The 27,132-nt window shown below is 39.0% G+C and overlaps 2 protein-coding genes across 3 annotated transcripts in view; both read right to left on the reverse strand.

Moving 5' to 3' along the window:
* The window catches only part of GTF3C3 (general transcription factor IIIC subunit 3), a 34,394-nt gene extending 14,859 nt beyond the window's left edge, over nucleotides 1–19,535 (reverse strand). Inside the window, exons 1-10 of one of the 2 annotated variants that reach the window (XM_013982275.2) lie at nucleotides 19,325–19,535; nucleotides 18,236–18,347; nucleotides 13,730–13,923; nucleotides 12,781–12,904; nucleotides 11,152–11,343; nucleotides 10,277–10,442; nucleotides 4,619–4,766; nucleotides 3,803–3,899; nucleotides 2,641–2,744; nucleotides 1,111–1,282 (exon numbers count right to left, since the gene is read on the reverse strand). In XM_013982275.2, the coding sequence (XP_013837729.1) occupies nucleotides 1,111–1,282; nucleotides 2,641–2,744; nucleotides 3,803–3,899; nucleotides 4,619–4,766; nucleotides 10,277–10,442; nucleotides 11,152–11,343; nucleotides 12,781–12,904; nucleotides 13,730–13,923; nucleotides 18,236–18,347; nucleotides 19,325–19,426 (1,411 nt within the window). In that variant the 5' untranslated portion in view covers nucleotides 19,427–19,535. The remainder of the gene's footprint in view (nucleotides 1–1,110; nucleotides 1,283–2,640; nucleotides 2,745–3,802; nucleotides 3,900–4,618; nucleotides 4,767–10,276; nucleotides 10,443–11,151; nucleotides 11,344–12,780; nucleotides 12,905–13,729; nucleotides 13,924–18,235; nucleotides 18,348–19,324) is intronic. The other variant, XM_001925846.7, reaches the window with a different exon arrangement.
* On the reverse strand, nucleotides 21,972–26,706 carry C15H2orf66 (chromosome 15 C2orf66 homolog). The gene is made up of 4 exons (XM_013982266.2): nucleotides 26,644–26,706; nucleotides 25,900–26,073; nucleotides 24,581–24,779; nucleotides 21,972–22,931 (listed from the first exon to the last, which is right to left on the reverse strand). Exons 1-3 carry the CDS (start codon nucleotides 26,704–26,706, stop codon nucleotides 24,600–24,602), a joined length of 417 nt encoding a protein of 138 aa, XP_013837720.1. The 3' UTR covers nucleotides 21,972–22,931; nucleotides 24,581–24,599.

Consider the following 27,132-nt stretch of genomic DNA (forward strand, 5'->3'; position numbering starts at 1 on the left):
TTTTTTGTCTTTTGTTGTTGTTGTTGTTGTTGTTGTTGTTGTTGCTATTTCTTGGGCCACTCCCGCAGCATATGGAGGTTCCCAGGCTAGGGGTTGAATCGGAGCTGTAGCCACCAGTCTACACCAGAGCCACAGCAACGCGGAATCCGAGCCGCGTCTGCAACCTACACCACAGCTCACGGCAACGCCGGATCGTTAACCCACTAAGCAAGGGCAGGGACCGAACCCGCAACCTCATGGTTCCTAGTCGGATTCGTTAACCACTGCGCCACGACGGGAACTCCTCAAATTTTAATGTATCTCTCATGTTGATTCAATAGGAAATACTATTAGAATATTTCTGGTCTTCATACACTTCTGTAAGAGATTTAGTTGTTTTTCTTACACTGTTTTTCCTACTCTAAATGATTTCCAATTACTGCAGATTTAGATGAAATAAAATGACAGCTAAAACCCAAAATTGAGCACATTTTTCCTCAAAGAACACTGAAAATACATTAACTTTTCCCTCAAAATAACATCAAATATAAATCCTTAAAAGCTCTTCAAAAATTACATTGCACCCTAGGTCTAACAATCTATTACTAGAAACCAGAGCCTTGGTTAAGACAAGTAAAAGACAGGTATTTAAGGTATTTTTAATGGGATATGTTGGTCCTTCTACTTCATTCTGGTACCATTAAGCGAATCATTCCTCTAAAACATTAGTGAGGGAATATTACTTAGTGATGAACCAAGACAGTTTAATGTACTGACTTTTGGAGTTCCTGCTATGGCACAATGGGTTAAGAATCCAATTGCAGGGGCTTGGGTTGCTGTGGAGGTGCAGAATCAATCCTTAGCCCCTGGTGCAGTGGGTTAAAGGATCCAGCATTGCTGCAGCTACAGCACAGCTTGCAACTATGGCTCAGATTCAATCCCTGACCAGGAACTTCCATATGCTGTAGATGTGGCCATTAAAAAAAAAAATACTAACTTTCAAAAAACTGACCTGAAATCAGAAATACTTTCACAAGGACATTAGTATTTTACAGTAATTATTACCATCTTGGGGCAATAAGTGCTTGCCTGCTTATGTGATGAAAACTTTTTCCCACCAAAAAGTATTACCTGCATGCCGAAGCCAAACCACTGCCAGGTTGTATCTTTCAGAGCAGACTAGTGCACTAAGGAGGGGAAGTGCAGAATTATATTCACCAACATCCAGAAAAGCTTCAGCAACATCTAGATAGAGGTCTCCCATGTCTTCAGGATTCTGTTCCACTAGTGTTGTCAAGAGAGGCTAGACCCCAAAATAACAGCCCAAAGTCAAACATTCATTACAAATACACACATCCACTTATATTTCTCTTTCTAACATTTATACCAATTATCAGAGGCAAATCTAAAAGAAGCAAGGCTTAATAAAAACAGCTTTAAATAGTTGTTTTTTAAAAAATTCATTTCTGAGAGTTCCAGTCACAGCCCAGTGGTAATGAATCTGACTAGGATACATGAGGAAGCCAGTTCAATCCCAGGCTTCACTCAGTGGGTTAAGGTTCCAGCATTGCCCTGAGCTGTGGTATAGGCTGGCAGCTGTAGCTCTGATCTGGTGTTGCTACGGCTGTGGTGTAGGCCAGCAGCTATAGCTACAATTCTACCCTTAGCCTAGGAACTCCCACGTGTGTGGCCCTAAAAAGCAAAATAAATAAATTTACCTTAATTTTGAAAATTAAAAATTAAAAAATGAAATAAAATTCATTTCTGTATCTCTATTAAGGAGAATTCATTCTGCTATCACTCACTTATTCAACTTATACTCTTGAAGGGTTTTATAAGGCAGGCATTGCAGGAGCTAAGACGACACCCACCTGCTATGTAATTCCTCTGGCAAGTCTCACATACTCTGTGTTTGCTGATTTTCTGGAAAGCTCTTCCTTCAGGTACCTGCCTAGCTCACTCCCTCATTTTCCTTCAAGTCATTATTCAAATGCCACTTTCGGGGGGAAGTTTTCCTGACCACTCTATATACAATTGCAACTCCTCCCACCCCCAATATTCTCCATTCTTCTCTGTTTTTCCCCAGAACTGTTATCACAAACTAACATCCTGTATTTTATGTATTTATTTTATTTATTATCTAATTCCATTAGAACAAAAGATTCATAAGGACAGGGATTTGTATATTTTATTCAATACTTTATCCTAAGGTCTGCAAAGTAGATACGTGATACATTTTTTTATTCAATGAAATAGTTAGTCTGAGGTCACCAAAAAAGAACAGCTGTCAGAAACTGCCAATTGTCTAAAAGGCCTAATCTCAAATTCTGATCTCTGGATTATTACTAATTTTAAAAGGAAAACAAATTATTATAGCCCAGTTCCAAACACTTAAGCTTTTATAAAACATTCACCCAAAACTAATCCGATGCTTACTATGACTTCCTGGTTATTAATTAAGGAATGTAAAATCTAGGATCAATTTCAATTTCTTGCTATCTAAAGAAATTTGATTTGTGCTTATTTGTGCTTGAGTTCGAAATAAACTAGAAGAGAATATTTTAAGCCCTTTTTGAAAAGTGAATTGCTTAGTTCTAAAGGTTTTTGTAGATTTGATCTAAAGTATAAAGTATCTCAAGCACAAATCTTAATGTTACTTACATTAAGTGGTTCAAGAATGTTGAGATGTACAAGGCAGACCATCAGCTTCACTGTGATATCTATTGGCACGCCATCAGGTACAATACAGGTAACATTATCATCAGCTGTGGATTAGACAGATAGACAAAAAGTTCCTATATGTAATCTTAGAGAGTGGGGTAAATGAAGCAAACTGCATCTTCTATGTAAGATCTCATTTACTTCATTCAAAGAAAATGATTCTACAGTCAAATTCTAAGTTTGGGAGTTCCCATCACGGTGCAGTAGAAACGAATCCAACCAGGAACCATGAAGTTCCGGGTTCATTCCTGGCCTCGCCAGTGGGTAGGCAGTGCCATTAGCTGTGGTGTAGGTGGCAGAAGCAGCTCGGATCCTGCATTGCTGTGGCTCTGGCGTAGGGTGGCAGCAACAGCTCCGATTAGACCCCTAGCCTGGGAACCTCTATATGCTGCAGGTGCGGCCCTAAAAGGACAAAAGACCAAAAAAAAAAACTCCTAAGTTTGACCAACTCTAGTACTAGGTTCATGTACCTCATTCCATCTGCCCCTGGTAGCAATTATCCTTCCTTTTCTTTCCCAAATACCTTATCCACTTACCTGAAACCTACATAAACTTCCACACCTTCTATCAAGACCACAAAGAACTAAAAAACAAAAATGACAAACAGGGATATGTGAACTTCCTCTTTAACCTTCTTGAATCCAAAAGCCTCTTCTTAGTCTTCACTATAAAGAGGCTGAAAAAAGGATAAAGCAATAGTGGGCTTAAGTTTGAAGTAGAACTGTATGTGAACGCTTAAGTCTGAAGGAGAATGTTTTCAATGCTTAAGTTCGAAATAAACTAGAAGAGAATATTTTAAGCCCTTTTTGAAAAGTGAATTGCTTAGTTCTAAAGGTTTTTGACAAGCTGCTCAGTAATTCATTCTTTTTTCACATAGCACTAAAAAGATCTTGGGTCAGTGACAAATGCCAAGTTCAAATGGATGTACTGAGAAATAAATGGGACTAAAGGCAATTTTTAAAATGATTATTTTTGTGTGAAAACTCACAAGGAAAAGATACAAAATCTCTGTCAGGGAAAATGCTTCTTGGGAAAATGTGTTATAAGAACATTAACTATCAATTTCAAAATGGCGCATTATGAACAAAAGAGGATTATGCACCCTTTCCTATGCGGAGGAAACTACAACCTGTATTCTCTTCTGTGCCTTCTTCTGTAGATCTTTTTTCAAGCACAATTCCAGAAAAATCTGCAATTACCTAAAAGAATGTGGGGACAAGGAAATAATACAATAGGTATGCATGAAAAACTTTTTCACAATACAAAGATTTGTACAGTTAATTCAAATAATCCTTAAAACATTTAAATGGGCTATAAAAAGCAACAGTATGTCTCTAAAATAAGGAACCACTGTGATACATTAACATCTGTAAATCATATTAACTAAAGCTTAACTGAAAATACATAATTTCTCTGTATTAAACCAATCTAATTTTCCCAACAAAAGTAAGAAATGAGGAGTTCCCTGGTGGCCTAGTGGTTAAGGATTCAGCATTGTCACTGAAATGGTATGGATTCGATCCCTGGCCCTAGGAACTTTGCCACAGGTTGGTCAAAAAAAAAAAAAAAAAAAAAGAGAGAGAGAGAGAGAGAAATGAATCATGGCAATTAGTCTGGCTACTAAGTCCTCCTACCTTAAAGGACAGACATATCTAGCAAGTATGATAAAGGTAATAGTTTTTATCATATGGTAACTATATTTTATATTCAGTATGTACATATTATTAATAATAACTACACTGTATTTACTCTATATATTACTATAGAACCTCAATCTGTTTCCATACAGACTTTAAAAATATGATTTAAAATATAAGTAATTTAATATATAACTAAAATGAGGAATTATCAATTTACAAGAATTCCTAGAACAGAAACATGTTCAAAACTTAACAGAGAAACACATAAGTGTTCCTACCTCCAAAGCTTTGTCATATTGTTTGTTAGAAATGTACAGTTCTCCTGCAATGTTAACATCTTCCATAGAGACTAGGCCCGGGTGCTTTGAGAAAGCTTCTTCAATTACATTAATAGCTGAAATAACATCACTGGCTTCATAGTAACTCCTAAAAAAATAAATGGCAAAATGGATGAGTGTTTATTTAATTTAGTTTATAAAATTAATTTTCTTACTTAGTCCCTCTATTAACTATGATTTCCATTTTCTTAAAGTTTGGAGGAGAGAAATAAAACTCTTCTTTAAAATCATAATCAGGAGTTCCCATCGTGGTTTAGCGGAAACAAATCTGATTAGTTTCCATGAGGACACAGATTCGATCCCTGGCCTTGCTCAGTGGGTTAAGGATCTAGCGTTGCCGTTAGCTGTGGTGTAGGTCACAGATGTGGCTTAGATCTGGTGTTGCTGTGGCTGTGGTGTAGGCCTACAGCTACAGCGCCAATTCGACCCCTAGCCTGGAAACTTTCATATGCCATGGGTGCGGCCCTAAAAAGCCAAAATAAAATAAAATAAAATCATAATCAGGAGTTCTCTTGTGGTGCAATGGGTTAAGGATCCAGTGTTATCACTGCAGCAGCTTGAGTCGCTGCTATGGCACAGGTTCAATCCCTGGCCCAGGAATTTCCACATGCCACAACTGAGGCAAACAAACACAAACAACTCATAATCAGAGCTGATACAGAGAAAAAATGTGCAATGTCAGTACGACAATTTTATAACATCAAGCATCTCATTCTCCCAAAGCTACTTATCATTCTAGCTCACTCCCTCTGTAACCCCAAACCAACAACTCTTCTACCTCAATGGGGTCTACAAAGCATTGATCCTACCACTTTCTCACAGTCCCTTCCTGTCCTCACTTGCCTCCTTCTCAGTGACCCAACATTACAATTACTCCCATGTACATCTCAATTCTTCTTCCCTTCTCTCCTTTTATTAAAATCATCTGATAAAGCTTCAACCCTGGTTAATCCACATACACCTTCACCACGAGCTGCCCAGTTGATCATGCTGACTGTTCTAAATTAATGAACACTAGGGAGTTCCCTGGTAGCCTAGAGGTTAAGGATCCAGCACTGTCACTGCTGTGGCTTAGGTCACTGCTGTGGCTTAGGTCACTGCTGTGGCATGGGTTCAATCCCTGGTATGGGAACTTCAGCACGTCACACACATGGCCAAAAGTAAAAATAAATTAATAACCACTAGCTTCAAGTGTCCCACAGTGCTGCTCAGCAATCTTACTATAGTTACTAGTCCTTCTCAAACTTGAATGTGAATACAAATCAACAGGGAATCTTATAAAAAGGCATATTCTGACCCAGTAGCACCAGGGCAGGGTTGAGAATCTAACATTTGTGACAGGCTCTCAGATGAAACAAATGCTTCCAGTCTCTGGGGTAGCAAGGTTTGAAGGACCTAGACAGCTATTTCACATCTTCTCCTCTCCAAACCCATAACACCATCCCACCCTCACTTTCAGCTGATGACCTCGCTTCTTATTTCACATAGAGAAGCCCATCAGGCACCCCACTTACTCCCAACACATCCACCTCCTTGCTCATACCCATGGTCTTGTCTTCTACATTCTCCTTTTATTATAAAAGGCCAACCTTCAACTAGATCCCATTCCATCCAACCTGTCTCTTCTCTCATGAATCCCTTGGTTATAGATCATTCCCACCTGAATACAAGTATGTTGTAATTTCCACAACTTAAAAATTATCTTACCTCTACAACCCATTCCGATTACCTCTTCTGCTACTCTTTATAAATTTTTCCAAAGAGCTGCTTACTCCCCAGGAACCCCTCCAGCTCATCTTCTATGTTAATATTTAGTCCTCATATTACACAAATGATAGATTATAAATCTATCATTTTATATGATTTCACACAGATGGTCATGCCTCTTCCTTGAAGTGCTTTCTTTAGTTAAATTCCAGAATATCACGTTGTCTTAGTTTCCCCCACTTCACTGTCCATTTCCTACAGTTTCCCTACTGTCCCCTCCTCATCTTCCTTAATTCCAAACCCTTGTAATGCCTCAGAGGTTAGTTCTCAGAATTCTTCCCTTCTTTGTTCCCCCTCGCGCCCGACTGCTCCCCCGTCTCAGTCTCATTCACACACACATTCATACCCAGCACATCAGAAAATCTGAGAGCTCAGCCTTCAAAATACATCCAGAATCTGATTATTTCTCACCACTTTCTGTGGCTTTTACCCAGACCCAAGCTACATTTTCCCTTCCATGGATGACTGCAATGATTTCCTGTTTTCCCTGCTTCTGTCCTTACCATGACTCAATCTAGTCTCAAAAGAGCAGCCATAATTGATGCACTTAAAATTAAAGTCAGATCAAGTCACTCTTCTACTCAAAATCTTCCAGTAGGGGAGTTACCGTTGTGGCGCAGTGGTTAACGAATCCGACTAGGAACCATGGGGTTGGGGGTTCGGTCCCTGTCCTCGCTCAGTGGGTTAAGGATCTGGCATTGCTGTGAGCTGTGGTGTAGGTTGCAGATGTGGCTTGGATCCCAAGTTGCTGTGGCTGTGGTGTAGGCTGGTGGCTACAGCTCTGATTAGACCCCTAGCCTGGGAACCTCCATATGCCACAGGAGCGGCCCAAGAAATAGCAAAAAGACCAAAAAAAAAAAAAAAAAAAAAAAAACCAAAAAACCTTCCAGTGGCTTCCAAACTCAGATTAAAAGCCAGACCCTTACTTACAATGACTCACAAGGGCCAAAGAATCTTTTCCTGATACTTCTCTAACATTACCCCTTGCTATGCTCCCCTGAAGCCCTCAGCTTCCATGTTGTTTCCTAAACATACCTTTGCACTTGAAATTTCCTTTGCCCGTGATACTCTTCCCTGATATCTACTCCCATATCTCCTTCAGGTCCTTATGACCATAACACAAGGAAGTCCTTCTTTAATTACCCTATTTAAACATCTGACATACTTCATATTTAGTTGTTTATCTGCTCACTGCCTATTTCCAACTAGAATGTGAATTCCACAAGAGTAAGGATTTTTATTTTTTGCTTTTTTAGGGCTGTACCCATGGCATATGGAGGTTCCCAGTCTAAGGGTCTAATCGGAGCTACAGCTGCCGGGCCTAAGCCATAGCCATAGCAACGCCAGATCTGAGCAGCATCTGCAACCTACACCACAGCTCACAGGCAATGCCAGATTCTTAACCCACTGAGCAAGGCCAGGGATCGAACCTGCAACTTCATGATTTCTAGTCAGTTTCATTTCCGCTGTGCCACAATGGAAACTCCTGTTTTTTTTTTTTGTTTGTTTGTTTGTTTTTTGTTTTTTTTTTGCTAGAGTAAGAAATTTTAAAACTCATTCAATACTGAATCTCCTAGTGCTTTGTACAGTGTCTGGCACATAGTTTATATTCAATAATTACTTCTATGGGGAAAGTAGGGACTGAGAGAAAGTCTAATCAGTCATAAGTTACAGTCAGCAGTGCCCAGGCAAGCAGGCGCCCCCACTTCCTGAGGGCACCACATAGCTGGGAAATGCAGGGCTTGGCCCTGCCCCAACCCCATGTCTCAGCTTTGCGGTGCCTGTGCCCCACACTCCTTACCCCACATTCCCTGGTGGGGACTGACTCACTGCCAGAGGCACTACAAAAGTTTGCCTGGAAGGAAGCCAGGGAGGCTCACAGCTCACCCCATAGCACCACAGCCAAAGGGTGCTGGCATCCCCAGGATTCACCTGCTTACAGGATTTAGATGAGGTTCAAGGCTTACATTTCAGGGAAGTTCTCAGGATCATCATTTTCCTCTATGCCCATGGATTTAACTTTTATATTTTTTAATCACAATTTGATACAAAGCATTTTTACCTTCCTCTTTGGAGATGCCAGTTCAACTTCTGAATTTAGCTTACTAATTCATATCTGGGAACTATACTTAATAAGGGAACCAGCCTTTGGTTACTGTGGGAAATGGGACAGTAGGAAGCTGTCTCACATACTGTGCCCAATAAACTATTGGAAATCACACACACACACACACACACACACACACACACAAAGTTACGGTAAGAGAATTCCATGTAGGAATGACTTCTATAGAACTATTCATCTACCATTTCCTGACAAGATTATAAATAATACAAGTGGAAAACAGATTACTACCATAGGTCAACTACCAGTTCAAAAAGCAGAAGCATAGTGGGCTAACCAGTACAACAGCCAGAGAGCTGAATAAAAGAAAGTAACCTGGAAAGATCTTCAATGAGCATCATATACATCAGGGATCAATTTAGAGTTGCACCGCCTCAACAGATTTCCTAAAAATGCTTCCAGGATTCCTACATAGCCCATTCTTGGGAGCACAGTGGGTGATTTGATTTCACAGCTAAGTATCTTCATGAAAATGGCCATGGAATTAACAGGGTTAACCTAAGATATTCAGATAAAGCTGGTTAACCCTAGGCTGAAATACTATAATAACAGACATCACAGGACAGAAAGCATACCACAAAGTATTCATTATGTATGCCAGAATATTCCCTGCTTTGTTTTGCTGTACAGCATTATCAGAGAAGAGAATACACTTGGACTAATATTTTAGAATAAAATATACACCTCAGTTGGGAGTATGTGCCAACTTTAAAGAAAAATTTTCATCTTAAAATGTTATTCTAGGAGTTCCCGTCGTGGCGCAGTGGTTAACGAATCCGACTAGGAACCATGAGGTTGCGGGTTCGGTCCCTGCCCTTGCTCAGTGGGTTAACGATCCGGTGTTGCCGTGAGCTGTGGTGTAGGTTGCAGACGCGGCTCGGATCCCTCGTTGCTGTGGCTCTGGCGTAGGCCGATGGCTACAGCTCCGATTCAACCCCTAGCCTGGGAACCTCCATATGCCGCGGGAGCGGCCCAAGAAATGGCAACAACAACAACAACAACAACAACAAAAAAGACAAAGAAATAGCAAAAAATGTTATTCTAGTAGTTACCATCATGGCACAGCAGCAACAAATCTGACTAGGAACCATGAGGTTTCGGGTTCGATCCTTGGCCTCACTCAGTGGGTTAAGGATCTGGGGTTGCCATGAGCTGTGATGTAGGTCACAGACACGAATGGGATCCTGCGTGGCTGTGGCTCTCATATGGGCTGGCAGCTGTAGCTCCAATTCGACCCCTAGCCTGGGAACCTCCATATGCCGCAGGTGCAGCCCTAAAAAAGGCACATACACACACACAAATGTTATTCTACTATAGGCTCAAGATAAAATGATTACAGAACTCAGATCACAAACATTTCATTAGCACATATGCAATAATTTCATTTATATTACTACAAATGTACGTAACAACTAAGTTATGAAAACCTGGGAATCTAGTCATCCTTTCAGAACATGCTCCATTTCTAAACTTCTGAGCACATGGAAGATAATCACAAATATGAATTTTCAAAACAATCAGACAGTTGACTTTGGAAAGAGAAAGTACTGGGGGAAAAATCATTCTATTTAAGCACAACATAAAATACAGAAAGCAAAACACTTCCTGAACGGCAATAAAAAGCATATTCTACTTCAAATATATCTTCAATTTCTAAAATAAGATAATTCATAAGAATATTTATATACATTTCACTCTGAACTTACTTTGCCATATCTCTAGCCAACTGCATAAACCGGTCTCCATCAGACGGAGCCAAAAGGTTTAAAATACGCCTATAACCATCCATTGCCATTTTGTGATCTCCCATTTGTTCATAAAGGCTTGATCGCTCCCACAGATAACGAACATTAGTAGGTTCATATTTGAGTGCTAAAAAGAAAAAAAGAAGATTTATCATGAAAAGGCACTCATGGTACCTAAATGTGACCCACCTTTTCAGAAAATGTAACACTCTAATTTTCCAATGGAACCAAGTAGCTTATTCTGAAATAAATCTAACCTTCACAGGAACTGTAGACTAATCTTGATCCAAGACCAGACAGAATTTGAACCTTCATATTAATCTCCATTTGGACACTCCAATCTAATATTAACCCTCAAGAAACAGCTTAGACCCAAAATTGATCCCAGTGGGAAACTGAAAGTTCTGTTCTTCTACCAACTTTTGTGTGTACTGTTAGCTCACAATATTAATAAAGTCATTGGTAAGACTGAAAATACTTACCTCTAGTATAACAGAATATAAGGAATAAATATATTTCAACTAACATCACCCCAGAATAGCAAGTACAATGATCAAAAAAATCTATTTTATGACACTTTTTTCTTGGTCTTTTTAGGGCCGCACTCCCAGCATATAGAGGTTCCCAGGCTAGGGGTTGAATCGGAGCTGTAGCCGTTGGCCTATACCACAGCTCACAGCAATGCCAAATCGTTAACCCACTGAGCAATGCCAGGGCTTGAACCTGCGTCCTCATGGATACTAGTCAGATTTGTTTCTGCTGAGCCATGACAAGAACTCCAAAAAATCTGTTATATAACAGTTTATCAAACAAAATGAGAAAAACATTTTAATTACCTTTTGTGTAGCAAAAAATAGCCTGCTTAATATTGTCTTGTTCCAGGGACATTTCTGCCAATCTAACCCACTCTTCAGTATCACTGGGATTTAAATGTGCAGCAATCAACTCAAACTGCAGTGATTTCTCCATGTCACCCTGGTCCTCATATATCATTGCAAGAGTAGAGAATGGCTCATAAGCCAAAGGAGCTATAATGAATATGAAAAAATAAATTCCATTGGTTAAAGGATGAGTCTTGAGCTGACGTGAATTCCATGGTTCAAATTATAGATTCTTTCTCTAATTTTTAAACTCTCTAAATAACTTCAGAACTATACAAACCGCTTTAGAATAAACAGTAGATTCTACTTGCTTTAGTATATTTTCACATACCTTTAGCATTTTAAAACATTTGTTTCTCTAAGCAAAGTGTAATTTCATGAGAAACCCTACTCTCCACCATGTGCCCTTCATGAAAATCCCCCTTTGCTAAGGCTGAATATGGCTCACTAACTCAGCAAGTACATCCCAATGAATATCAGCCACATGAGTGGGGTTAAACCTTCATGATCCAGCTCCCACACCAAGGAGTATGGGATGGACAGAGGATACCTAAGCAGCACCTAAACCCAGGACTGTTACCAAAGGGGACAAGTGTGTGTGGTGGGGGGACTGGGGTTTGGGACGGAAATGTTTTAAAATTAGGTTGTGATGATGGTTGTACAACTATAATAAAATTACTGGATTATTAAAAAAAATAAACCCAGAATTATCAAAGTGAAAGCTTAATCCACATTTCTGAAATGTTTCTGAAATGAGGTTCTAAGATGAAAAGGGATTAAAATCAAAGGCAATTGTCAGGGGGAAGAAAACAGATAATACGAAAAGTAGGAACCAAACACAAAATGCTAAAGGAAAAAGTTCAGTTATTTCTGATGAGGTGAAAAAGAAAAAGCAGTGACCTCAAATTATTCTAATGAATAATCCAGGAAACTTATAACAAGATTTCTACAAGGATCCTAGTCTAAATGAAAGGAAATGTCAAAACCTTGAAAAGATAAATTGAAAGTTCACTGTAGTATGACTACCCAAGCCATTAGGCAGGGCATCACTGGCAACACCTCAGGAAAGAAAAATAACAAATAGAAGTAATTAGTCAAAAAGGCACTTCTGAAAATATCCCTCATTATGCCCAAGATTTGCAGTTTAATGGAAAGATGACAAATATATTGTGTCTTTTATCAAAAAGTAGATTAAAACAATCTAACACTGTCTGATTTGGAAAACTGAAGGAAAAAGAATACTCTTCAAAAGTGATTTTAAAATAATGTGTTTGCCACACATTACTAAATGTATTACTAAAAAGTCTAAAACCCCTAAAATGAAACATTCAAAAACAAATAAAAACAAAAAAGAAATCTGTAGGAGTTCAATAAATATTAATGATATTTCATTGACTCACACTGTGATTTTCATTCTCTTGGTAATGACTCCTACTTGCTATGAAAAGTGGCAAATCATTTTTAATCACTATCACCTCTGAGCTTCTAAATATATTTTCTGAATAGCACAGTGAGGTGCCCTTTCGTTTGTTTTAAAAGTCAGACTACTAAACTGCTATTGTCAATAATCCCCAGAAAAAACACCTTGTCTTATGATTTCCATGCACATCAATATCGCCTCTTCTCGTTCTCCTCGAGCAAAGCGAATGTTGGCTTCACCCATGAGACCTCTCAGAGCTCTGGGAAGTTTACTCCGAGGCCTCTTCTCCTGTACAGAACAAAAATGACATTTAGATTTAAATAAAAAGCAAACCTAAAGCCTTTCCTACAGTAGAAAGTTCAAAGCACAGTAAAATATTTTAAAGAAAGCAAAAATCATCGGGTCAGGAATTACTAAATTACTGATTAGAACAAATGTATAACTGGATGCTACAAAATGGATTCATACTCCAGGAGATTTATGATATAATCCCTGAAGATTCTAATTCTCTCCAAATTATCTACTCATGATGAACTTGTTTTAAAAAATACCAAATTACAACATGAACTTGTTTTAAAAAATATCAAATTACAACATGAACTTGTTTTAAAAAATATCAAATTACAACATGGACCTTTAAAAAGCAAAACTACAGTACATTTTGACACATGCAATAATTAAGGTTTTGAAATTAAAAATCTCAAAGACGAAACAAAAGAAACCAGTAACCGTAGTTGTCTCATAGTATTTCCTTTCTTACTGTTTGAATTCTGAATTCTTTTTTGCTTTTTAGGACCGCATTTGCGGCATATAGATGTTCCCAGGCTAGGGGTCGAATCGGAGCTGCAGCCGCCGGCCTACACCAAAGCCGAGGCAAGATCAGATCCACATCTTCAATCTACACAACTCACGCTGCGCCGAACACTTAAACCACCGAGCGAGGCCAGGGATCAAACCTGCTTCTCCATGGATACTAGTCAGGTTTGTTATCACTGGGCCATGATGGGAACACCTGAATTCTTTTAGAATATATGTATAATTTAAAGATTCTCCTCAAATTCCTATGTCACATTTTTACACTCTTTTTAAATACCAAAATAAGAAGCAATTTACTTTCATCATTTTCTTGGTTTCACGATTGAGAACCATCTCCAGTACAAACACATCGCCTGCAGTGGGTTGCTCAGGTGTTTCTTCTTCCTCCTCCTCCTCTTCTTCTTCCTCTTCCTCCTCATCATCTTCATTCTCTCCAAGCATGGAGGCAAAGACCTTGTGAACTGACTTACTTACTCCATCTGACGTTTCTCCTAAAGAAAAAAGGCATTGAGGTTGGGGGGAAAAAAAAGCTTTAGCACCCTCAGTAGTCAAAAGAAAAAATAAACAGTATTTTCTGGAATATAAATTTCTACCTAAGCAATATCAAACTCACGAATAAACAAAAGACAAATGAACATTCCCAAAAACAACTCAAAGAAGAAAGTTGACACAAAGCCATGTATTTTACTCTATTGGAATTGCTAACCTGTTCTTTAGGGCTTATCCAAACATATAGGCAAAATTAAGTGGGAAATCAGAAGTTAACAGTTAAAAGCAGAGAGGAAAAAAATAAAGAATTGTAGGACATAGACCTAAGACCAAAACACGTCTGGTGGTATATAACCAGGTGGTAGTGCACAATGGTTTAAGGTGAGCCTCTAGAACCAAGCTGTCTGGTTTGAAACTTCTATCACCAGCCCCATTACTTTGGGCAAATTACTGAAGCTCTCTGTATCTTAATTTGCTCATTTGTGAAAAAGGGTCAATAATGTCTGCCTTAAAAGGCTACTCTGGAGTTCCCGTTGTGGCTCAGTGGTTAATGAATCCGACTAAGAACCATGAGGTTGTGGGTTCGATGCCTGGCCTTGCTCAGTGGGTTAAGGATACGGTGTTGCCGTGAGCTGTGGTGTAGGTTGCAGACGTGGCTCAGATCCCGAGTTGCTGTGGCTCTGGCATAGGCCGGTGGCTACAGCTCTGATTAGACCCCTAGCCTGGGACCTCCATATGCTGTGGGAGCAGCCCTAGAAAAGGCAAAAAGACAAAAAAAAGAAAAAAAAAAAAAACAAAAAAAACCGGATACTCCGAGGATGAGATGAGTCTTTAATATATGTACTAAGAATAATGCTCAGCCTATAGTAAAAGCTTAAAAAATGCTATTATTAAAATTAGTTCTATTACCTTAGGAACAAAATAACATGACGTACTTCATCTGTATCTGAGAATATCACTACAGTAAGATGATTCTTCTAAGTTCATAATGATTATCTTGAATGATTAGAAAAGCTAAGTTTAGAAGTCGATTTACTGTATCATATTTTAGAAAAGCTACAGCAAAACAGTTAAATTTAGAGTTTTCTTGTGGTGTAGTGGGTTAAGGATCTGACGTTATCACTTAGCCACTTTGGTCACTGCTGTGGTGTGGGTTCAATCCCTGGCCTGAGAACTTCCACATGCCATGGCTGCAGCCGAAACAAACAAACAAACAAAAGGTAAATATTTACATACACACACACGCACATATTAATATACACACATATTAATAAATATATAAGTTTATTCATTTATGTGAAATACCTCAAACCCCAAAGATGTTGGATAAATGAGATAGTATATTTAAGGAAGAAAAGAATGAAAAAAACCCACATATTCTGAGCAGCAAAATAAGGTGGTTTTTTTGGTCTTTTTAGGGCCACACCTGCAGCATATGGAGGTTCCCAGGCTAGGGTCGAATCAGAGCTGTAGCTGCCAGCCTATGCCACAGCCACAGCCACAGCAATGCGGGATCTGAGCCCTGTCTGTGACCTACACCACAGCTCACGTCAACACCAGATCCTTAACCCACTGAGCGAGGTCAGGAATCAAACCTGCTAATGGATGCCAGTCAGATTCATTTCCACTGAGCCATGACAGGAACTCCAAAATAAATAATTATGATAAAGTCATAATGATCATCTTCAAGAATTCTAAACACTCAAAATAAATATGAAATGTATAAATGAGTTTAGTGGCTCAGTGGGATCTAGCATTGTCTCTGCTATGGCTCTGGTTACAGCTGTGGCACAGTTCGATTTCTGGCCAGGGAACTTCCACATGCTGTAGGTGTGGACAAAGAAAAAAAATCAATAACATTTATTACAGTAACAGAAAAAAAGTCATATGATCATCTTGATAGATACAGACAAGCATCAGATAAAATCCAAAACCTATTCCTAATAAAAAAATTTTTAGTCAAATAAAAATGGAATACCTTTAACTAAAGACCTTTAGATAAAGAGTACCTAAAAAAAAGTTTCAACAAACACAGTTTGTTGATGGTTAATTATTCAAAGTTACTGAGAATGAGACAAGTGTGTCCACTATTACCACTCCTTTTAATATTTTACTAGAGGTTCTAGCTAATTAAGAAGAAAAATAAAAGGCATAAAGATAATAAGGAAGAAATAAAACTGTTATTATTCAGATTGCATGATTATATACATAGAAGATCCAAAAGAATCTATGAATAAAAACCATCAGAATTCATGAATTTAGCAGGGTTCCTGGATACGAAGTCAATATACAAAAATTAATTGCAATTTTTATATCAGCAACAATGAATTGATATAAAATGAAAGTTTCATTGAAAATGAAATTAAAAGAAGTCCTACTTTCCTGGTATGTAGGAAAGGTGCTCAAGAATAAGAATTTAGCAGTGGAATCCACCAGTGTATGGGGGGAGAAAGACAATGACAATGACTTCAGTGGCCATATATTCCAATTAGCAAAAATTGGAATTTGCCAATTACCAAAAATTTGGGATTTGCCAAAGCCTCTTCAGAACTGAACCCTTCTGCTCTGAATACATGTTCACACTCACCAAGGATCCTGGTAAATTTCTGGGACAATTCCTTCCTGGGAAATTGAGAGCTTAATATCTTAAAAGGACTGATGGGATTACATAAGCTGAGGCCAATCAGTCCTTGTATGCCTGACTGCTCTTGGTGGACTAGAACCAGATTCAATGAACCTCCTTTTTAGGAAGGGCCTAATGGCCACCTCTCAGGGGCTGCTTTAGATAAGAGAGCTGGCAGGCCACAGTGCCGTGGTACCTGCTACTATAGCTGCATGTCAAAGACTTGATGATGGGAGAGCAGCTCCTCCCCTGAGCAGATAAAGAAAGACTCATAGGTTTTAGAGCAACTTCAATCCCATTTTCCCCCTCACGTGACTGGCAAGGTAAGAAACTACAAACCCAATTTACTCTCCTCTTTGCCCTTTCTTTCCCACTTGGTCCAAGGAAGCAGGAATAACGCTTGTTTGTTTTCTATCCACCTTATTAGGGTGTTTTCTCCATGTTAAGGCTTATTTGGGAGTTCCCGTCGTGGCGCAGTGGTTAACGAATCCGACTAGGAACCGTGAGGCTGCAGATTCGATCCCTGGCCTTGCTCAGTGGGTTAACGATCCAGCGTTGCCGTGAGCTGTGGTGTAGGTCGCAGACTCGGCTCAGATCCTGCGTTGCTGTGGCTCTGGTGCAGGCTGGCGGCTATAGCTCCGATTCGACCCCTAGCCTGGAAAACTCCATAAGCCGAGGGAGTGGCCCAAGAAAAGGTAAAAAGACAAAAAAAAAAAATTTGGTCATGCAGAGCTGAGCACTAGATCCTGGGATAAAACAGCATAACAAGATACCTATACTGTGTGTGAGGTCCCACGTGGACAGCCAATTAGCCTTCCACGCTGACATTTCTATCTTTTCTCCCGTAATTAAAGAAGTGGTTTGGAAGCCACTTTGTGGAGAAGAATGATTCATTACGTTTTGAGGGAGTATAGTCTGGAAGAATTAGTAACTTGACTGAGAGGGTCAGTTTTAAAAATAATGATTCTAGGAGTTCCTGTTGTGGCACAAAGTGATCAATGGCATCTTTGGAACACTGAGACGAAGGTTAAATCCCCGACCTGGCCAGTGAGATAAGGATCCGGTGTTGCTGCAGCTGCAGCTGGTATCGGATTACTTGTCTGGGAACTCCATATGCTGCAGGGCAGCCAAATCAAAAAAAAAAAAAAATTCTAAAATTCTCCCAGACACCGATGTCAATTTGAAAAACTCCACAGAGATTTCCCCTTGCGGTTCAGGAGAAACAAATCCAAATAGCATCCAGGAGGATGCGGGATGTGTATTCCACCCCTGGCCTCGATCAGTGGGTCCAGGATCCAGCATTGTGTGAGCTGTGTGGTGTAGGTCGCAGACGCAGCTCAGATCCTGAGTTGCTGTGGCTCTGGTGTAGGCCAGCAGCTACAGCTCCAATTCTACCCCTAGCCTGGGAACTTCCATATGCCGTGGGTGCGGGCCTAAAAAGCAAAAAAAGAAAGAGAAAAGAAAAAAGGAAAAAAACTCCATAAATATAACCCATTAAATGAACCATTATCATATTCAATAACTCAGGAAATGTTTATTAGGCACCTATTATACATCAAGCACTACACTCCAGGTAAACCAGGTCATCAACAACAGAATACCACTCCATAAAAAAAAATAATAATAATGTTTCCACTAAATCATTAGGTATCTTAAACATCTAATGAAGATACCAAGTGATCTTAACATACCTTCATTGACATCTTTGTCCTGAGATTTGGTAAAGTCAATTCCAGATGATGATGGAACTTCAGAGTCATTTGGATTTTCTTCAACTGATGACTTTCCTTTTTCCTGAAGACTCTGTGGTTGAAAATTAATGATTCAAAAACAAATGCACATTTAGCTCCTTCCAGTTGAGAACAGAGCATCTGCCTCATTTTCTATTTCTATAGAACTTGAGCTCTGAAGACATATAAGGGATGTGGAATCTAAATTTGAATGCTGTCAAAGCATTTCAGAATATTTAGGTCTCACCCTTCAGGCTGAATCGGTCATTTGTAAAAAGTAATTTTAAAAACGGTGATTTCATTAATCTACACACTGTATCCTTGCTTTTTAAATCAAAAAGATGGGGCACTTAATAGCTGCATAATTTAGGAAAGAATCCGACAGCTAATCTCAAAAGGTGCCAATTTGAGACTTAAGGTTTTCCCTGGGACTTAAGGTTAAGTGAGAAGACATGGAATGTTCAGATCTTCATAAATATTTTCCCTGGGACTTAAGGTTAAGTGAGAAGACATGGAATGTTCAGATATTTCTTCATAAATATAAAAAAAAAATGCACCAGTGAAGATTTCGTTATAAGACAAGAAAATTCCCTTTTTTCTGTGAAAGATTACGTCACACCACTAGTAGACTCCTCAAAAACGGGACCTCCAACCTCTCCATCAAGAAATAAAGAAACTGAGGCCTCAAGAAGAGAGGTATCCAAAGACACAAAAACACAGTGGCAAAACTAGGAAGAGAACAAGATACTGACTCCAAATTCTACTCCCCATGCCCCTCATTTAACCTAATGAGAAATCGCACTATTTGGTGATAGAAAAAAAGAGAAATGGTTACCACCGAGCCAAAGTCTTTTCGGTGGGCGAAATGTTTTAAGGGGGAGCTCAGCACAGGGACGAGGTGAGAACTAGTTTCGCTAATCAGGGGAAGAAACTGCTGTTAAGTACCGGACCCGCCCCGTTAGAGCGAATGGGGTTACTGGGTCCCCATATCTCTTAAGTGTATTAGGGCGACAAGACAGTAGACAGCATTCTGGCCTATCATCTCCTCACTTTCTTTTCGCGGGTTTTTCTCTCTTCTCTCCGCCTTTCAAATTCCTCAAAAGAGATCTTCCCTTCCAGATAGTCGATGAGCTCCGGGCTGAACCCCGACATGTCTGCGGGGTTCTGATACGCAGTTCCAGGAACCGAGACGGAGAAACGGAAGGGCTAAGCCTACAGACTCTATCCCGGGCCGGGGCGCTGAAAAAACGGACCCGCTGTTCTCCCAGGAAACCTGTCCGGCCTGCGCCGCAGCCGCCGCACTCGAGTTCCGCGGAACATCTGGCCACGCCTTCGTCCTGGCGAAATGGGCGTGAGCGGGGCGTGGGCGTGGGCGGGACCAGGGCTGGGGCAGGACCCTCTCGGCGCTTGGGCTGCCTATGCAGCTGGCCTCGGTCCTCGCGCTGAACCTTATTAAGGAGTTGGAAATAAAATGCGCTTTAAGGAAATTTTCCTACGTCTTCATCATTTCGCTCAATTCTCCTTTAAAATTCTCTCAATTCATTTCTTTTTTGAATGTTTTTCTTTAAATTAATTTGATCTTTACTGTAGTGATTTTTTTTCTTAATTTAACCATTTGCTCTAACACGTGCATGTTTCACTTGCTGATTCTGCCCTGCCACATAAAGCTAGTCTTCCCTCAAACGATGCTCTAAGTCTCATCTTCTCCAACGGATGGCACCATCAGTTTTCCCGTCTTCTACAAATCCTCAAACTTTCTCCTTCCCCAGGCTCCTTCTCAGTCTGTAAATAAGTTTATCTGGACTTTGTGTCCCACCTCTAACTCCCACCCAAATTTTCTTCTTTTCTTAAACTTTTAGAGATAATCAAATGTTGGCTATGATTAGCGCACACTGTTGCCAATTTACTGTATAGGCCACGTACAGTCTTACGCTTATTACATTCATATATCAAAATAATCCTTAAAAATGGATTGTATTTTTGTTGTTGTTGTTATTCCTAATGCCAGTGTCCTATATCTAATATGTTGTAAAGCCAGGATTTGAACCCTGATCTATCTGACTCCAAATCCCATATTTGGAATTAATATGATATACTGCCTCTCCTCAATAGAACTATTCTTCATTCCTATTTATATTTTGGTTTATATTTTTATATGGTTTATATCTTTTACCTTGTATTATAACTATTTCTCTGCCATCCTCTTCTAAAGACACTAGCTGTCAACATCTGAAGAAAAATACTACCTGGCACATCTTTGTGAACTCTCTGTAGCCTAGTAATCTGTGCTCCAAACACATTTATGAATTTAATTGGATGGCAGTGAAAGTGCCTTGGGAACGGACAAGGGAGTAGAGGTATGAAATGCAGCTCAGTATGAAGCTGAGATTAGGGACAAATTACAAGGAACCAATTACCTGGCTTGGCCATTGGTGACTCTTTATGACAATCCAGACAAGGAAAAGCAACTGTAAGATGGCAGATGAGGGCCCAGGACCTGCAAGAGGGGGACTTCCAGGTGAGAGAAAAATATCTCACAGCTAGAAGGCATTTCTTTCTCGTAATAAATGATCACCAGGGCCCAATCTGGGTATAAAATATGGGAGGCTAGTGGGGTGGGTTGGGTTAAGGTAATCCAGAGAAATTATTTATAAGCCAGTTCCCCCCTGAATTTCTCCAGGGAGTCAGAGGATTGCACTTGTGAGGAAGTCAAGAGCTCCCGTTATGGCTCAGCAGTTTACAGACCTGACTAGTATCATGAGGATGCGGGTTCGATCCCTGGTCTCCCTCAGTGGGTTAAGGATCTGGTGTTCCCGTGAGCTGTGGTGTAAGTTGCTGACACAGCTTGGATCTGGCACTGCTGTGGCTCTGGCACAGGGCAGCAGCTGCAGCTCAAATTCGACCCTAGCCTGGGAACTTCCATGTGCTGCAAGTACAGCCATGAAAAGCAAAAAAAAAAAAAAAAAAAAAAAAAAAAAAGTCTAGTCCTAACTCTCCTAGGGTAAAAGAATGAAAGCAAAGGGAGGCAAATGGTCACAGGTAAAGAGAAGGCTCTGCCTAGAATATGGAAATAACAACTTAGATTCATGTTGTGGAGAACTGGAACAGGGAGCAAGGGGTGGAAGGACAGGTTTTCTTCTTGGAACACTTGATGACATGACAGATGACTGTTGGTTTACAGGTCAGAATGTAGCAATATGTCTTGAAATCGTAATCTTTCTGTTTTTCTTTTCTCCACTTCTAAGTGATAATGTCCCCTGGTGAGTCAGAGGCATACTTTGAGATGAAGTGGAATTGTTAGAGCAGTAATGAAAACAGAAAGAAGAAACTTTTCCAGACTTTTGGACCGGATTTTTGAGAATCAAAATGGAATGTCCAAAGAAAGCAGAATAATGATTTTTTTTTTTTTTTACCATGATGAGCATGACGAGTACACAGGAAGGTCATGACTCTCTCTTCTCCCTTTGTCAAAAAGAGAAGCCGACATGGGGTGTGATGCTTTGAGGGAGACTAATGGCAAAACAGTACACATTTACTTCCACAAGTATTTACTGAGTGCTCACTACATGCAAGGCACTGTACTAGGTGATGGAGAAATAAAAATGGCTTAGATATGATCTTGGTTCACAAATATCTCATAACCCTCAGAGAAAACACACAACGAATTACAATAGAACATATTGAACCAGTCATAGAATCTGTTCTTGCATAAATATTTTATTCTTGTTATTCAATATCAGCCATCCACCAAAAAAGCCACAGAACACGATTTTAGAAAGTATAGACTAGTGTTATTAGGATGCCAGTGTTTGCTTCTAAGACAGTGTTCCTTTTTTGGAATCAGCAAAAATGTGCAGCTATTCATAAAGGAAAGTAGTTATTCCAAATGAGAATAAGAGAATCAGAATAATTCAGTCTGAGATGGGGCTGGGGGAGGGGAGACAGTTGGTTATAAAAGAAAGAAAATCCACACATTTCTACTCTCCCCTCTTGAAGTTGTGCGTGGGTGAGCCAGAGGTGAGGCATGGCTAGGAAATTTAGTGCAGCACAATGCCCACCTCTGATCCTCCTGGCAGAGGGCATCTCCCAGAGGCCCAAGCAACTCCTAAAACCCGGTGTTTCTTTGCCGTCCATGTCAACTTAATTGTGGATATCACTTACTCTCCCTTGATATGAAAATAGTCAAGAGAACCCTTCATTCATATATTTTGTTTATTAATGCCAACACTGGGAATGCATCTTCTTTCTAGGCCAGATAAATTTGCAAACCAAATTCCTGTTACACATGATTTGAGTAAAAATGAACAATGTCCCTTTCAAATAAAAACAGTGGTTAATAAAAGGTAATAAACAGAAGACAAGCTTATAGGAACATGTAATTTAAAGTGTTTCTTTTGACTTTGAGTGTTTTTGTAATGCTGGCAACTATATGTGGTTCTCCACATTGATATCTACGGTTATCGAGTAGGGAAAAAAAACATGCATATAAGTCACTATATCCCAAAACTCAAGTTGCTTACATGTACACCTGGAAATGTAGACTAAAAATCATTAGAAATTGACAAAAATGGAGGGGGAAAAGCAAAAGATTAGCCATGTCCATGACTGAATTTTTCTAATGAGAAGTTTCCTTTGTAGCTTTAAATCAGCCAGACACCTGAAAGAACAAGAAAATGTTATAACGAAATAGAAAATGAATATTACAGAATTAATGTAAAGACCCAAAGATCAATATATTTCAATGAAAATTATTTTTGCCTTCATTTGCTACTCAAAATTGTTAGGAAGGGAGAGCTTATAATTATGAAATATTCTCCAAGTCCAAAGCTTTGCTTCTTTTACAAGGTTAAATAATACCCCTAACTGGGTGCCTTCTTTTTCCTGCCCTTAAACACTACCTTGTGTCATGCTCACATGAAAGTGTATATTTGATGTTTTCTCTGACATTGCCTATGAGTTGAAGACCTATATCTGACATTTATAGATGAATAAGCTAAGACCCACAAATGACTTGTATGCAATACTGCCTCATACTGAAATTGGTACTTTGTATTAATAATTATTTTCAGTTTTAGTCTGGTACCCTAGGGCTAGAATGTGGAAAATAGTCAAGAGAACACTTCATTCATATATTTTGTTCATTCTATTTTTTATTTTATCACTGTAGGAAAGTTTTCAAGTGCATTTGCCACCTGATAAATTTCATCTTCTTTTAAGAACAATGATCATTTTTTAAAAAAATCATCACATTTAAAAGAGCTAATAATCAAAATCTTTCACAATCAGAATGAGGTACAATAATAGTTTGCTTCCTCACAAATTCACTCATATGATCCTGAAAGAATGGAAGTGGATTTTAATTATGATTCAGTTCCCTTTATTATTCAACCACACAAAAAGCGAATTTGTGGGGAAGGGATGATGGGGTTGGGACTGATATAGATACATGACTATATATAGAATAGACAGGTAATTGGGACCTACTATATAGCACAGGGAAATTTACTCAGGACTATATGGTAACTTATACAGGAAAAGAATCTGAAAAGGAATGAATATATGTATGGCTGATTTACTTTGCTGTGTGCCTGAAATTAACACAACTTTGTAGGTCAACCATATGCCACTAAAATCAACAAACAAACAAACAAAACCCACAACAAGCTAAGGGACTAGAATCATAATACATCTTCTTGGAATGCATCACATCTGTTTCTTTTTAAGTGGTAGGTATTTATCTGAAAGGAATGCTAATGTAATAAGAATAATAAAATTCAAATATTAAACATAAACAAATTTCTAATTATTTTCCTACAAGAAAAATGACATCTTCACTAATATTCCACCTTTCTTTTTTCTCTAGGTGAGGAAGCTCAAGCTCAAATATATGCTCGATACTTTCTCCCCCAAAGAAGCATTCTTTTAACTTTAACTTTTCATTTAATCCAACTGCACAATTCAATATATTTCTTCATATACAATTTTTCACATAATTTAGCCATACAGTCTGGTCTGTGGTATTTCATTATATTTCATAATTCTATTAAGAGTAATAATTCTGCTATTTTTAATATCTCTCCCTAGAAAGCTATGCTTAAAAAAAATCATAACTGTCATTTCTTTTTAAAACCAAACTATAAAATATTTGAACCAACTCTAAATATTAATGGCAATAAATATCATCCTGAAAACTTATTTATATGAGGAAATAAAATCATTTGAAAAATGATTTTGAAAATCTCTTTATGACTTTGTGATTGAGTTGCATGTTGATATAGATCCTGGGAGTAAAAGGATAAGTTTTACCTGTGCTCAAAATAAACATTCAGCCTTTGAGGTGTTTGGGGAAGGAGTTTTTCTGTTCCTTAAAATCTGAAAATGCAGAAGCAATAAGTTCTGATTGGAAAGAAAGAGGTCTGGGATTCTCGTTCATGGAGAAAGTATTCGAAAACCTCTCAAGATCAAGACCTCGTCCCTTAAAATACGCCTGAAGGGTTCTGAAAAACTGAAGAGAGAAAGAAAATGTTCAGTGCCATTTATAAATTAAACACCAAAAATACTCAAAGATGAATATTTTCCCCCTCGTCATGTCCACTCCCCGCCCCCCAACCTCCACCAATTGACTTCAGGGCTAGTAAAGAGGCAGGAGGTAGAAAATCCAGAAATAGAAACACAAGTTTTGCCTCCTTTCGCTCTTTTCTCTCCACTGTCCTCCCCTGGACCTTTTATCCAACATTTCAACACTAGACAAGATAATTCACCATTCTTGGTAGAAATCAAGAGAGGAAGATCAGTTCTTTTAACAGCATCAGTCAGAAAACTCACTGCCCATCTCCAAGTACAAAAGTCAGAGGTGAAACTGAACTCCACAGTGACCAGAACTCACGTGCCTCCTCCCTATTGATGGGAAGACAGATCCCAGTCATTCCACACATGGGGTTTTTCAGTTTTCCTTTAGGACATGAATACACAGAAGCTGTGCAAGATGCTGTTCGATGGTTTTAATCCTATCTTGTTATCATTTTCTTTAGAAAAGATCATTAGCATCATTTTCTTTAAAAAAAACTAAATCTTGAAATCAATGCCAACGTGTTTATTGTATTTGCATTTTTTTAAAAATAATTTTTATGGATATTTTGAATTGTACTTCCAAGATAACTTTATGTTGAACATAATGCCTAGTAAATTGACAAGAATGCAGGTCAACTTTCAGTTGTTGCAACTGAGCTTTGCAAGCATTGGTTATGTGAGAATCTGTTTTATTATCGATTCAACCCAAGCTATGCAAAATGGAATTCCCTGTTATGCTTTTGATTTTGTATATAAGAACTCAAGGCTATAAATTAATGTGTATAGAAGATCACTTACAAATGTCCTGTGTGTGTATAAGATCATTTCTAAATATAAATTTGTTTCGCTTCACAGAAAGAAATCTAAGTTGGTGAAAGGAACAATGGAACACCAGCCACTAGGCAAGCAAAACTCTTCCCTGGTCCTGTTGGGGAACTTTCTCAGCTCTTGGCAGCCTTCTCTCCACTGCGCTCTAGCAGAGTGCAATGTGTACAAATCCAGAGAGGTACCAATTTCACCCTGTAGTCAGGCATGTTCCAAGGGGATGTTCTTACTAGATCTCGGTTTCTAGGATTGTTGAGCGGCTTCCATTTCTCTTCATTTCTCAACATGGCTCCATGCACAAGCCCCGGTAGCACCACGGCAACACATAGCAGCAGGAATGCTTTGGGCATGGTGGAATGAAGCTGAGTGAAAGGAAGAATCAAGGAAATGCTGATGGTCAATGGCTAGAGGTGAGGGGTGGGGAGAGACTGAAGTTGAGAGAGAGGAGGAGGAGAAGGGAGGGCAAAAACAGAAAAGAGAAAGAGGAAACATTTTTAAAGAGAGACAAGGCAGAAGAAATAGTATTTTGGTTCACCTGAATTCTGCAATTCTCTTTCTTTCCCAGATTCATTTGCTAATGAGGCCCTCTACTAAAATCAGTTGGTTAACTTAAAGAAGTCCATGAGAATGAGAATGCTATACAGTGATTAACAAAACAGTTATGCATACAAACTAGAAAGTCTGAACATGCCTTTTCATCTGAAAAAAAAAGTACTTTGTTGTCTTCAAAGTGCAATTCTTAACAACCAAAAAAACAAAACACAACCAACCTTAAATTACTTTAAGTGTGAGACAACAGTCTCAAAAAAAGAGAAAGAAATAAAAAGACAGTAACATATATCCCAAATTGAGAAATGCACCTTAACCACAGGTCTGAGACAGAGTCACACCACACCAGCGTAAAAAGAGATTATCTCCCACCCCCGAGGTGTGAACTGGAAATGAAACACATAGAAAGAGCTTATAAAGCTTACCAGGAGTTTGGCTTTGCCTAGCCCTGCTTGGTTACGCTGCCTAAAATCTCCAAGGCGATTCATGGCTGCTTATAACCGGTGGATGGGCTGCATGCAGGTGGGAGTCACTGACGTGAGCAAGGGAGTTCAAAAATAATGATTCCATTTTCATCCACAGCACAAAGACCCTTGAGAATGACATCTTCAAGCTTCTTCAGGGCTAACAGTGAACCTATTTGTCCTCAGTACAGCAGACTCCCCTCCAACCACTGAACATTTTATTTGGATTGTTTAAAACACACAAGGCAAAGTGGCTTTCTCCTTTTCCCTTTTAAGAGGAAGTATATACACGGCAACTGGGAATATGAGGACAATTATCCCACCTAATATAACACTCTGTTGGAGCTATCAGCCTTTCAAATTAACGCTTTTTAAACAGAAAATTCTATTGCAAGAGACAAAATTGCTCTTTCTGACCTGTACCTTACATTTCTTCTGAGAATCTCAAGA

This window comes from Sus scrofa, chromosome 15 (genome assembly GCF_000003025.6).
Source record: "Sus scrofa isolate TJ Tabasco breed Duroc chromosome 15, Sscrofa11.1, whole genome shotgun sequence".
Classification (NCBI taxonomy): Eukaryota; Metazoa; Chordata; class Mammalia; order Artiodactyla; family Suidae; genus Sus; species Sus scrofa.

Coding starts and splice junctions, on each gene's coding strand:
- C15H2orf66 (XM_013982266.2), bottom strand. CDS start 26,706: ATGAATCGCCTTGGAGATTTTAGGCAGCGTAACCAAGCAGGGCTAGGC. Junction 26,074..26,643: donor TAGGCAAAGCCAAACTCCTG/GTAAGCTTTATA, acceptor CCTCACCTCTAG/CCATTGACCATCAGCATTTC. Junction 24,780..25,899: donor ATCCTAGAAACCGAGATCTA/GTAAGAACATCC, acceptor TTCTCTCTTCAG/TTTTTCAGAACCCTTCAGGC.